Source organism: Choristoneura fumiferana, unplaced genomic scaffold (genome assembly GCF_025370935.1).
Source record: "Choristoneura fumiferana unplaced genomic scaffold, NRCan_CFum_1 Sck3bRy_144;HRSCAF=332_pilon, whole genome shotgun sequence".
Taxonomy (NCBI): Eukaryota; Metazoa; Arthropoda; class Insecta; order Lepidoptera; family Tortricidae; genus Choristoneura; species Choristoneura fumiferana.
This window is the reverse complement of record NW_027412826.1, coordinates 1-13,264: the sequence shown is the minus strand read 5'-3', so window position 1 is coordinate 13,264 and position 13,264 is coordinate 1. Positions and strand designations below refer to the sequence as shown.

The following is a 13,264-nucleotide window of genomic DNA, read 5'->3' as shown; positions in this document are numbered from 1 at the left end:
GTGGCTGGGTTTTAATGTTCCATGAGACTCATTTGTTTCTGTGTAGAAAAGAAAAATATTATAGCAATTATTTGTTAGAGAAAAATAGTTCACAACTAACGTTTGGAAACCTGATTAATTTCGCAACTTTTCATTTCGCAACTGTTGAAATTTCTGAAACTGTAAATATTTCAGGATTTTTATAAAAGTAATCTAACCTAACCTAAAAGGTTCTACACCATGGCTCTGAAATAAATCCTGAAATATTTACAGTTTTAGAGTTTGCGTTTGCGTTTGTAAAAAAAAATACAATCCCACACCTACGAACAAATAATAAGTCAGGAATTGTAACTGCGCTATAAGCATGCATACCGTGTCCTAACCGTGTCCTGCGCTAAGGTGCGCATGCGCGTCATTTAATTTTGACTGACATTTATTTTGCAAGTTTAGTGAGCTCACGTCAAATTTTCGCACTTTTGATTGTGAACAGCTCTAAATTATCATGCCAACGTGTGTTATGAAGTGGTGCAGGAACAATGCAAAATTAAAATGTCCAGGGATCACTTTCCACTTCTCGCGCTTCCTGATTTATTATTTATTCGTAGTCCCACAATCATATCAATGTCACGAAGTAACACACCACTTCACCTATAAGTGCCAAACTAAGCAAAACTTGTAGGTACTATGGTGTCTATAGCGGCAATTACACTGCGTCGTTCACCTAATGCGGTCGCCGAACTTATTTCAAACTACTTCGGCGAACGACCATCGCCTTTACATTAGTCTGTCCTTCTACTGCGGCGGCCATATTAAGGCGGTGGCAGCTGTCGCTCGCCGAATGCGGCCGTCTACCGTGTTCTTTACACTTTTGCGGTTGCCGCAAGCAGCATGCGGCGAACGACTCAATGTAATTGCCGCTTAAAGGCAGTGAATAAACATCCATCCATGGCACGATTACAAACGTTCATATACATCACACAACTGTCTGCTGTTACTGGAATTCTAACCCAGAACATCATAGTCAGGGTCACTACCACAATGCTATCCGCACTAAAAGTGTTTAATACTGGGAAATAAATCCCAGACAATGCATTTTTCATACATTTCACGGTTGTTAAAAACAAGAAACGAAGTCACAAATAAAAGTTAATACTTTTTGAGACGCAGCGGGCGACGTGCCGCGGGTGCGGGCGGGCGGCGCCCAGACGCGCGACCACCCTACCCTCAAATTAATTAAAATAATTCACTGAAAACGTCACAAATTCACCAGTCTCCGCAGCTTGTTAGTATTAGTACTCTTGTTTCTCCCGAAACATTAAAATTTTACTGATCTCGGAATTCCCAACATTCTCCTAGGATTTCCTAGGAATTTATAATTTAGTCAAATAATAACTGAGTAATAGCGACTTTTAGTGTTTAGCCTTGACTTTAGCAATTACAATTGTGAGATCTAATTAAAATTGAAGGAAATTATTTAACTTGTTCATGAAGTCATTGTATTTTCACGTCGCTGTACAGTCGCCATCAGATATTTCGGAACGGCCAAGGTGATCAAAAATATCGAAACATGAACTCTGATATTAAAAAATAGAGTGCATGTGCATGTGTTTTTGACCACCTTGGTCGCTCCGAAATATCTGATGCGACTGTACATAATTGAGCGAATAACTTTTTAAGTTACCTAGCAAAGCAAAGGAATAGAAATTCGATGGTGTGTGTAGTTCCCAATCCGCACTGGGCTCATTCCGATAGCCTGTGACCTGCAGTGACTGCATATCCTACTAATATTATAAATGTGAAAGTTTGTGGAGTGAGTGAGTATGTTGTTACTTTTTCACGCTTAAACGCTGGACGGATTTGGATGAAATTTGGCGGAAAGTTAGTTTATAACCTGGATTAAAAACATAGGATACTTTTTATCCCGATATTCCGACGGGATAGGGATAAAATCTCGAAATAACACCGCTAGGCTTAGTGTCATGAAATTTGGTATGTAGGGTAGTTGGACGTCTGGAATAAAACAAAGGTGACTTTTTGACCCGATATTCCCACGGGATACCTAGGGATAAAATCTTGAAATAAACAACCGCTGGGCTTTGAGCAATGAAATTTAGTGTGTAGGTAGCTGGACCTCTGGAATAACACATAGGCTACTTTTTATTTCGATATTCCACGGGATAGGGATAAAATCTCGAAATAACAACCGCGGGCTTAGAGCATGAAATTTGGTATGTAGGTAGCCAGACGTCTGGAATAACACATACGCTACTTTTTATCCCTATATTTCCACGGGATAGTTTTGTAACTAAGGGACCCTGTTAAGAATCGTTAAAAAATTAGTTAATTTTTTATCCTAAATTCTTATTTAATTTTTCATTATTAAAAGTATATACAAAATCATCTATATAAAAGCTACTTAAATGTAGTTAGTCTAATAATTATAAATAAATGTTTTAATCAATTACAATCAATATAAAACTCATTTTTCTTCAATTGCGTTAAATGGAGTGTTTGTGTTGATATTTTTCTATATAGCAACATTGCAAGTTTTGTATGAAATTTACTTATCATTCTTGTTACCTTCTGAATTCTCAAATTCATAACGACTGTAACGTTCTTACAATTTAATTCCGAATTATACCAGCAAAAATCTACAGTCCGCTTTTTATTGAAGACCGCATCCCGAAGAAACTAGAAGACACAAGTTTAGGGATTTTACATGGTCCTATACGAACCTCCAATTGGAAGAAGATTGTAAGGTCGGAAAAAGTCGAGCTACTCCACCAGGCTTACATCAGTTCAGCCGTTATTCAGATCAGCGCCGGCATCATCCAACTACGTGCAAGTCAAGAGCTGACACTCATCGTATCGCGTCCCAGCAGTCAGGATATTCAGCGACCGACGGGTGAACAACGCCAGCAAGCACTATTAAATAGTCAACGACGTGACCAGCAGTCAGTTACGTCAGCCGTTCAAGTTTTGATCATATTCAGGGAGTGAGCAAATTCATACAAGAAAGAAGATTCAAGCTAATCAGTTGCAGCAAGACAAAGAAGCAGTTACATCGGGAAAACAGGACAAAGGACAGTGAGACCGTTCCTAAATTCCTTAATCTCATTTGGCATTTCGTACTTGCTTCGCTTTCCATCATTCATCCATTATTCCCATTTTCATTAATAAATTACATAGCATTCATTACCTATTTAGGCATTATATGACAGCCTAAAAATTCATTACGCATTCATTTAAAATCATAATAAAGTTATTTTTCATTGCACAGATTAATCAGTAGCTAGATAATCATTCGTATGTTTTGATTAGTAGCATAGTTCTCAGTGTGTAATTAGAATAACCTCTCTAATTACTTACCATAATACCATATTCACTTAACATTCACATCACAAAGCCAATAACACAATTACTACATTTCACAGATATTATTTTCAACACATTACACAATATAAACACAGATAAATCATAATACAGGTACCTAAGTCTAGTAAGTACCTATAAATCGTTATTTTTGGTATCAAACACATTACTAGTACAACAGTACACAGTCAATTAACATCCATTACTATACAAGTTATTATTTCCTTTAATTACAATCACACTATTGAAACAAGTACCTAAATATAAGTACCTAATAAGAAATTACATTTGCACTATCAGTTTAGTTTTAAGTAACAATCACAATTCATTGAACAAACATCATCAACTAAAGCAAGAATCATAATAACCGTGTTATTTATTGCATTCGCAGATTAACATACAGCTGAGTTTGCAATTTCTATCCGAGGCGGCGCGCAGCGGCGGCCGGCCGGTCAGCTTCATTCACTGCGTGCCTTAAGCGCCTGAGCAAATTAATAGCAAAAACACATAAACATATTTCATCTTTTTAACAGGCGACTTTAATTTCACATTAATTAAATTGATCTTGTTTGCTTTAACAAAATGGAGCAAGACCTTAAAAAGATGAAATACAAACGTGGTGCAATTAAGGGCAAACTTACAGCTTTTCAAAACTTTTTAGAACGCTTTGAAGCAGAACCTCAGCTTAGCGAATTGCAAGTTGCCGAACTTCAGCTACGCTATGATAAGATGGTGCCTATATTCGATGAATTTGATGCATTACAGACTGACATCGAAATGCAGTCAGAACCTGGGACTGCGGGCGACGGAGGCATCGGAGAGGAGCGCAAGCTTTTCGAAGATGTCTACTACGCCAGCATGTCCTCAGCACACGTCTTAATACACAAAAATACGAGGCGTAACTCCGGTGACAATGCATCTGAGGTAAGCTCTGCGGCAACAGTTGTCAAGACACACAATCAAAATTTTGTTAATTTGCCAAAAATTGAATTGCCTCGATTCGAGGGCGGTTATCATAACTGGCTGGCTTTCCGAGATACTTATCTCTCAATCATTCATAACAACGATTCAATCAATCCTGTGAATAAATTTCTGATATAGTAGGTAAATAAATCATGCACACACGCAGTAGTATTAGCAGAATATAATTAAAAGATAAAAACACAATAAATTAAACATATTATCAAGAGACATGAGCAAAAGAAAACACGATAGTCATTTTTTTTACTTGACCGACACTGTCATCAATATTTGAAAATACCATAGACAATATTACTTTTTAATATTTCTAACACTCCTCCTTATTTTCAAATACTTTACATTCTCTTTTGTCTCTTATGCTCTCACACCCATTGCATTTGCACACCATCCAAACTTCCCTTTCACCAAAGGTTTGGTTAGTGCATCAGCCACCATACGACTCGTCTCAATGTAATTAACAGCTATCTGTTTATTTACAATTGCTTCCCTTACAAAGTGGTAGCGAATGTCTATATGCTTAGTACGTTGGTGATGTACTGGGTTTTGCGCAATGGCTATTGCCGACTGACTATCACTGAGGATGTTCACACATGTTTCCTCTGTCGCTGTCAATTCTGCTGTAAATCTCCTCAGAAATACAGCCTCTCTTGCAGCTTCCGACATAGCCACGTATTCTGCTTCTGCAGTTGATAAAGCGATGGTCTTCTGCTTACTGCTTTGCCAACATATAGCTCCTCCTTGAGCTAAGAAGACATAACCAGTCCAAGACTTCCTATCGTCTTCCTTGCCACCATGACTAGCATCAACATACCCTTGAAACATTTTAGACGTTATGTTTCGAGAATATACTATTCCATAGCTTTTGGTTCCTTTCAAATACCGTAGCACTCTTTTGGCTGCTGTCCAAATTTCTTCCGTGTAACAGTTGTTAAACTGACTCAAGAAGCTTACCATGTGCATAATATCGGGTCTAGTGCACACTGCAAGGTACATCAGGGATCCAATCAAATTTTGATATGGAATTCTTTTGTCTGGTTCCAGTCCATTCGCCAATTTCTCTAGGTGAGAACCAGGGACTGCCGGTGTGGCAACTGTTTTACAATTCTCCATTTGAAAAGTCCTAAGGAGTTTCTCTATATACCGTTCTTGGTCAATTTTGATCTCGTCCTTCGTTTGAGTGATCTGCATTCCTAATATAAGGTCTGCCTTACCAAGATCCTTCATCTCAAATTTTGACATAAGGTCTTTCTTCACAATCTTAAGCTCGTTTTCATTATTCCAAAAGATTAGTAGATCATCTACATAAACTGCTATTATTGTGACCTTAGACTCTTTAGACCTTATGTAGACACACGGCTCGTTTTTAGACTGTCTAAATTGAAGTTTTTTCAACTCACAATCTAATTTGCTGTTCCATGCTCGTGGAGCTTGTTTCAGCCCATAGAGAGAACGATTGAGCTGACACACATAATCCTTTCTTGACTTGTCTTCAAAACCTTCAGGTTGCTTCATAAAGACTGTTTCCTGTAGATCTCCATTTAGGAAAGCGGTCTTCACGTCCATTTGATCAATTTTTAAATTGATCCTGCTGGCCAACGCTATTAAGGTTCTCAGAGAGCTATGACGGACAACTGGCGCAAAAGTCTCATAATAGTCGATACCCCACCTTTGGCTGAAGCCTCGAGCCACCAGTCGTGCCTTGTACCTTTGCTTATTTCCCGCCTCTTCTTTGATTCTAAATAACCATTTAGAATCAACGACGTTGCACTTCTTCGGGGGCTTCACAAGGGTCCACGTTTGGTTTTTCTTGAGGGCATCTAACTCCTCCTGAATTGCGACTTTCCATTTATCAGCATCTCGTCTAGTCAAAGCTTCTTGAACTGTAGTCGGTTCCTTCTCCGATTCAGTTGCATTGTATAAGATGTGGTCTGGAAACTGCTTAGGTTTTCTTTCTCTTAAAGGATACCTTCTTTCAGTTTCAGGCTCTTCATTTTCTTCTTCGTCAGCTGATATGAAGTTATCTATTTCAGATTCATAGTCAAGTCTTTCAAGTGGTTGACACTGAACTTGATCATTTGACTCAAGAATGACTTCTTCTTCTTCGTTTTCCATTTGAGGCAGCTGAGCTTCTTCCCTCATTTCAATCTCCACTCGAGGTGATTGAACTTCCTCCCTCGTGTCATTCTCCACGTGAGGTGACTGGACTTCTTCCTGTCTGGGTAGTGGTTGAACCTCATGCTCCTCGTGTTGAATAGTGACAGGCACTTCTTCCGTGACTGATACTTGTTTCTCGGATTGGTATTTTTGCCCTTCAAAAAATACCACATCTTTGGCTTTAAACACCTGACCAGTTCTTGGGTTTAATAGTCTATAAGCTTTGGCATTGTCCCAAAAACCTGTGTGCACTAACTCCTTGCTTTTTGGATCCCATTTGGTCCGCTTTTGATCTGGGATGTGCATAAAAGCTCTGCATCCGAAAACTTTGATATTCTTCAGGTCACATTTCTTTCCTGTCCATGCTTCTTCTGGGGTCTTATCTCTGACTGCAATAGTCGGTGATCTATTCTTCAGATAGACTGCATGATGGACGGCTTCTGCCCAAAAATGCTTTTCTAGTCCTGATTCTTGAAGCATCGATCTGCTCTTCTCACAGATTGTACGATTAGCTCGTTCTGCGACTCCATTTTGTTCCGGTGTGTATTCCACTGTAACTTGGTGCTGAATACCATTTTCTTTCAGGAAATCATCCATTTGTTTATTAACAAACTCTTTTCCATTGTCACTTCTTAATGCCTTTATTTTCTTCCCCGTTTGCGTCTCAACAAGTGCTTTGAATTCTTTAAACTTTCCAAAAACTTCACTTTTTTGTTTTAAAAAATATACAAATGTTTTTCGCGTAAAATCGTCAATAAACGTAAGAAAATATTGACATTTACTAAATGAAGTGACATTCATTGGTCCACAAACATCAGAGTGGATTAAACCTAACACCTCTGTTGCTCGTGTTGCACCACTCTTCTTTGATGGAAGTTTGGTTTGCTTTCCCATCAAACAGGATACACATTCAAATGTTGAGGTAGATTTGGGAAAACTTACCCCTGTCGCCATTTTGTTTTTCAGTAGAAGGAGGTTACGTATACCTAGGTGTCCCATTCTGCGATGCCACAGGTCGAGCTCACTGCTTTCCGCTGTCGACGTGAGTGCAGCATTCTGTAAACAACACTGGTTTAATTTGTATACACCTCTGTCTACTCCACCTTTGATGATTGCTTTCCCACTAATTTTGCATTCATCTCTTTTAAATATCTCGCACTGCTTAGGAGAAAATACTATTACATACCCTTTTTCAGCAATAGCACTCACACTCATCAAGTTAGCTGATAACTTTGGTACATACATGACATTGCTGACAGTCATCCCTGTTGACTCGCACTGTACCGTACCTTTTCCTTCTCCATATACCTTGTCACCATTTGCACAAGTTACAGTGATACGTTCTATACCCTTATAGTCTTTAAACAACTGTCTTCTGCCTGTCATATGTCTGGATGCTCCCGAGTCCAAGACCCATTCTTCTTCATGGTCTCCAGCTATGCCAAATGCAAAAGCATTAAACTCTTCTTTCTGCTTCTTTGGTTTATTCGGACATTCATATGCCTTGTGCAGACCATCACAAATGTAACACTTTATTTTCTTCTTAATCTTCGGCTTGCTCTTGCCTTTTTGCTTCGATAGCAGTGCCGAAGTCGTCAAAGTTCCGCTTGAACTTGGCGCTGAAAATGTGTCTTCCATTTGGAAAAGTTTTGTCTTTACGTAATCTGTAGTAAGGGTAATGTTACTGTTTTCTATCGCTAGTCTCATCGGCTGGAAATCAGGGGTTAGCCCTTGAAGCAGTAAAGCAGCCATCAGCTCATCGTCTACCTCTTTTCCAAGGTCTGACAGCTCCTGAGACGTTGTCATTACCGCTGTGACATAATCTCTCACTGTAGAGAATTGTTCCAGTTTGTAGCTCACTAGCCTTGATAGAAGTCTACATCGATTGTTCAAACCTTTGTCTTCAAAAGCAGCCTGTAAGGCTTCCCATGCCTGCTTAGCTGTAGTGACTTTCTTCACATGAACCAGACAATGTGGTTTGATCATCAGGCAAATTTTTGCTCTCGCTCTTTGATCTCTTTTCTTACCTTCTGCATCTGAATGTGCAGGGGTAACACTCGTGTACTCCCACAATTCTGCATCTATAAGGTACATCTCCATTTGAAACTTCCATGTTGAATAATTTGAATTACCGTCGAGTTTTTCGATAGTCAGCGAATTACTCATTGTTCCAATGTTTGAAATACTTGTGTTACCGCTGATGACTGAAGTTGAACAGTCGCCGCTCTCTTTAGACATTCTGCATTTTCGTTGCTGAGTAACCCATAACCTGATATAGTAGGTAAATAAATCATGCACACACGCAGTAGTATTAGCAGAATATAATTAAAAGATAAAAACACAATAAATTAAACATATTATCAAGAGACATGAGCAAAAGAAAACACGATAGTCATTTTTTTTACTTGACCGACACTGTCATCAATATTTGAAAAAACCATAGACAATATTACTTTTTAATATTTCTAACAATTTCATTACCTACGAGCTTCGCTTAAAGGTAGCGCTGCACTCATCATACAGAGTTTAGATTTAACAAACGACAACTATCCCATCGCGTGGCAGCTGCTTTCTGACAGGTTTGATAATGAAAAGTTGTTAGTGACGCATCACGTCAATGCATTGTTCAATGTTGAACCAATTCAAAGGGAGTCAAGTCAGGCTTTACGTAACATTCTTGACGCCACTAACAAGAACTTGCGTGCTCTTCATTCCTTGGGACAACCCACGGATAACTGGGATACTCTTGTTATACATATGATGTCAAATAAGTTAGACGCTGCGACTAGTAGAGAGTGGGAGGAGCGCAGAAACTCGGAAACCACCGTCGCTACTCTAGAGTCATTCAAGTCATTTCTTTTACAAAGAGCAGATTTTTTGGAAAGTTTAGAAAATAAAAAACTTAATAAAATTGGTACTCAGCAGTCTACATCATCTTTTCATCAGTCAAAACCTAAGAGCTTTGTGGCTTCTGGTTATGCTGAGCACAAATTCAAAAAGTCTTATACAAATCAATGTCCGTTATGCAAAAAAGATCATCATTTATACAATTGTTCTTCATTCAGGAAACTTCCAGTAAATACAAGAGTTCAAAAGGCAAAATTGTTCAAAGTTTGTCTCAATTGTCTCTGTCATGGCCATATTGATAGTCAATGTCGGCTTTCAAATTGCAAATATTGTAATAAAAAGCACAACACTTTAATTCACATAGAACCCGCCCAAGCAAATGAACAAACTGAAATACCTCACAATCTGGCCATGGTGACAAAAGAGTCAATCAATAATAATAACCCCAATTATGTGCTACTGTCGACAGCTCTAATAAAGGTCGCTGATAGCAAAGGGAATCTGCAGACTGCACGTATTCTCTTAGATAACGGAAGCACAACAAATTTTATCACGCAAGATTTATGCAATAAACTACAATTACGCACTCGATCGTCCAACTCTAAGGTAACTGGCATAAACAGTCATTCATCAGAAAGCTCTCAGGCATGCTCCATACAAATTCATTCATTCGATGGCAGCTTTAAGTTGGACATTGACTGTTGCGTTCTTTCTAACATCACTACAGCTATACCATCTATTCATATACACACACATAACATAAAATTACCTACAGGAATCCAGTTAGCGGATCCTAAATTCAATACACCTGCACGAATTGAAATATTAGTTGGAGCTGAAATATTTTGGAACGTGCTAGGTACAAATCGCATTTCATTAGGGAAAAATCAACCCACATTATTTGAAACCAAGTTCGGGTGGCTGGTTTCAGGAGCCATAAGTCAGCTCAAACAAAATTCAGCTGTCTGTATGTTTACTCAAAGCAGTGCAGACATTCAAGTAGATATTTCTCGATTCTGGGAGTTGGATACAGTTGCTCCTAAGCATCGAATGACCCAGGAAGAGCGAGCCTGCGAAGATCACTTCGTGAAAACTACAACTCGCAACTCTGACGGCCGCTTCGTTGTGTCTTTGCCGTTGAAGGATTCGCCTGACGTATTGGGAGACTCTTATCAGCGTGCTTTGGCTACATTTTTGTCAGTAGAGAGAAGGTTAGACAAGAACCCTATCTTAAAAAATCTCTACGTAGAGTTTCTTAGCGAGTACGAAGAGTTAGGTCATATGTGTAAGAGCAACGCCAGCGAGGAAACTATTTCATGCTTTCTGCCCCATCATGGGGTACTCAGGGAGTCTAGTACGACAACTAAACTCCGAGTTGTATTCAACGGGTCTTCTACCACTACGTCAGGCAGATCATTCAACAGCATTCAAATGGTAGGGCCTACTATCCAGGACGATCTATTGTCTATTTTATTGCGGTTTCGTCAACATCGGTTTGTAGTTACAGCGGATATTGAGAAAATGTACCGCCAAATTCAAGTTGTAGAGTCACAAACTGCTCTACAAAAAATTCTATGGAGACCAAATCCTTCACATTCAATAAATCAATACACTCTCAAAACAATAACTTACGGCACAGCCTCAGCACCGTATTTAGCCACAAGATGCCTCACTCAGTTGGGATACGATGCAGTTGATGCTGACGTAAAGCATGCAATATGTCACGATTTTTACGTCGATGATTTTTTGTCTGGCAGAGATACAGTCGACGGAACCATTTCACTCTGTAAAAATGTCACGCAAAGCTTGCAAGCTGCCAAATTTAATCTCAGGAAATGGCACTCAAATAATCGAGACATATTGCATGCTATTTGTGACGACTACAGCTATTCAGATTCCGTCAGCCTCAGTGCTGAAGAGTCATCCAAAACATTAGGGCTGAATTGGAAATGCAACTCAGACACACTGACATTTTCAATTCATGTCAATGCACAAAATAAAATTAACAAGCGCACGATACTTTCCACAATTGCGCAGGTTTTTGATCCTCTTGGTCTTGTTTCACCATGCATTGTAGAGGCGAAAATTATTATGCAGCAGTTGTGGTTAAGCAAATGCACATGGGACGACGAGGTTCCACATTCAATTCAAGAGCAATGGCTTCATTTTGCCAACACTCTACAACACTTAAACTTTCTAACTATACCAAGGTGCGTTAAAACACACGATCCTGTCGACGTCACAATACACACATTCACAGACGCAAGTGAGAGAGCTTACGGTGCTTGCGTGTATGTACGCAGTGTAAATACAGATGGATCAGTCAGTGTCCGTCTCTTAGCTTCTAAAAGCAAAGTAGCTCCACTCAAACCACAAATTACTATTCCGCGTTTGGAGCTGAGTGGAGCGTTATTGGGAGCGAAACTCTATTCAAAGGTCATCTCATCACTCACCTTAAAATTTTCCAACTGTGTATTTTGGGCGGATTCCACTATCACTTTAGGTTGGATCGCTACTTCACCTCTTCACTTAAAAACCTTTGTGCGTCATCGGGTAAGCGAAATTCAAGAACTCACTGCAAATCATCTTTGGCGCTATGTCCCGTCCAAAGAAAATCCAGCGGATCTTGTATCGCGTGGTCTTAGTGCTGACCAATTATGCAATTGTTCTTTGTGGTGGTCGGGCCCAGAATATTTGCTGTTAGATTCATCACTGTGGCCGAAAGATCCTAACCAGGAATCCAACATTAATCTGCCAGAAGTGATGGACCAATCCTTATTGGTCACTAAAATTCAAAATGATGTCAACATATTTTCAAATCTCATTCAAAATTCATCGAGTTTCACAAAACTTAATAGAGTCATGGCATTCATATTCAGATATATAAACAACTGCAAAAAAGAAGCAGCTAAGCAAACAGGCAATCTTTCCCTTCAAGAACTTGAATTAGCTGCCACTTTTCTTTTGCGTAGAGCACAGCAAGATTCATTTCCCGCGGAACTAATTGTTCTTTCATCAAATGAGCAATTGCCTCGTAAAACCGGGCTCCTCTCGCTGTCACCATTTCTGGACAGTGATTTGCTCATTCGTGTCGGGGGAAGACTGAGCAACTCTGACTACGATTTTAACGTCAAGCATCCAGTGTTGCTCAGTAGTAAACACAACTTATGTAGGCTCATATTTCAAATGTATCACAAAACATTTATGCATTGTGGTCCACAGCTTCTCTTAGCCACTGTTCGACACAAATATTGGGCTATTGGCGGTAGAAATTTAGCCAAGGCTACAGTGCATAATTGCATCAAATGCTGCAGATTCAAGGGCAAAACTATACAGCCTATTATGGGAAATTTACCCAAGGAGCGAGTGCAATTGGAATTTCCGTTTCTTAACACAGGGGTTGACTATGCCGGGCCAGTTATGATATCCAACCGAAAAGGTAGAGGCAGTACTTTAATTAAATCTTATATATGTGCATTTGTATGTCTTGCAACAAAAGCAGTGCACCTTGAGCTTGTTACAGATTTGACCAAAGAGGCCTACATTGCTGCCCTTACCAGGTTCATTGCTCGCCGTGGTAAACCTCAAACAATATTTTCAGATAACGCCACAACATTCAAGGGTACATTCAATGAGTTATCTCAAGTTTTAGACCAATCTACATCATCAGACATTTCAGGTTTAGGTATACAATTTTCATTCATCCCCGCCTACACGCCACACTATGGGGGATTATGGGAAAGTTTAATTAAATCAATTAAGCATCATCTCAGGCGTATTCTAGATCAAACTCACATGACTTACGAAGAGATGTCTACGCTGCTGATTCAAATTGAAGCAATCCTCAATTCGAGGCCTCTTACTCCAATTTCAGACGATCCTAATGACCTTTACCCATTAACTCCTGCACATTTTCTCATAGGACGGTCCA

At 39.4% G+C, this 13,264-nt stretch overlaps 1 protein-coding gene across 1 annotated transcript; it reads left to right on the top strand.

The window, feature by feature from the left end:
• Positions 1 to 2,301: 2,301 nt before the first annotated feature.
• Positions 2,302 to 13,254, top strand: LOC141445021 (uncharacterized). Its single transcript, XM_074110794.1, has 2 exons — positions 2,302 to 4,275; positions 12,857 to 13,254. The coding sequence occupies exons 1-2, from the start codon at positions 3,934 to 3,936 to the stop codon at positions 12,860 to 12,862; spliced, it is 348 nt and encodes a 115-aa protein (XP_073966895.1). The 5' UTR covers positions 2,302 to 3,933; the 3' UTR covers positions 12,863 to 13,254.
• Positions 13,255 to 13,264: the final 10 nt, after the last annotated feature.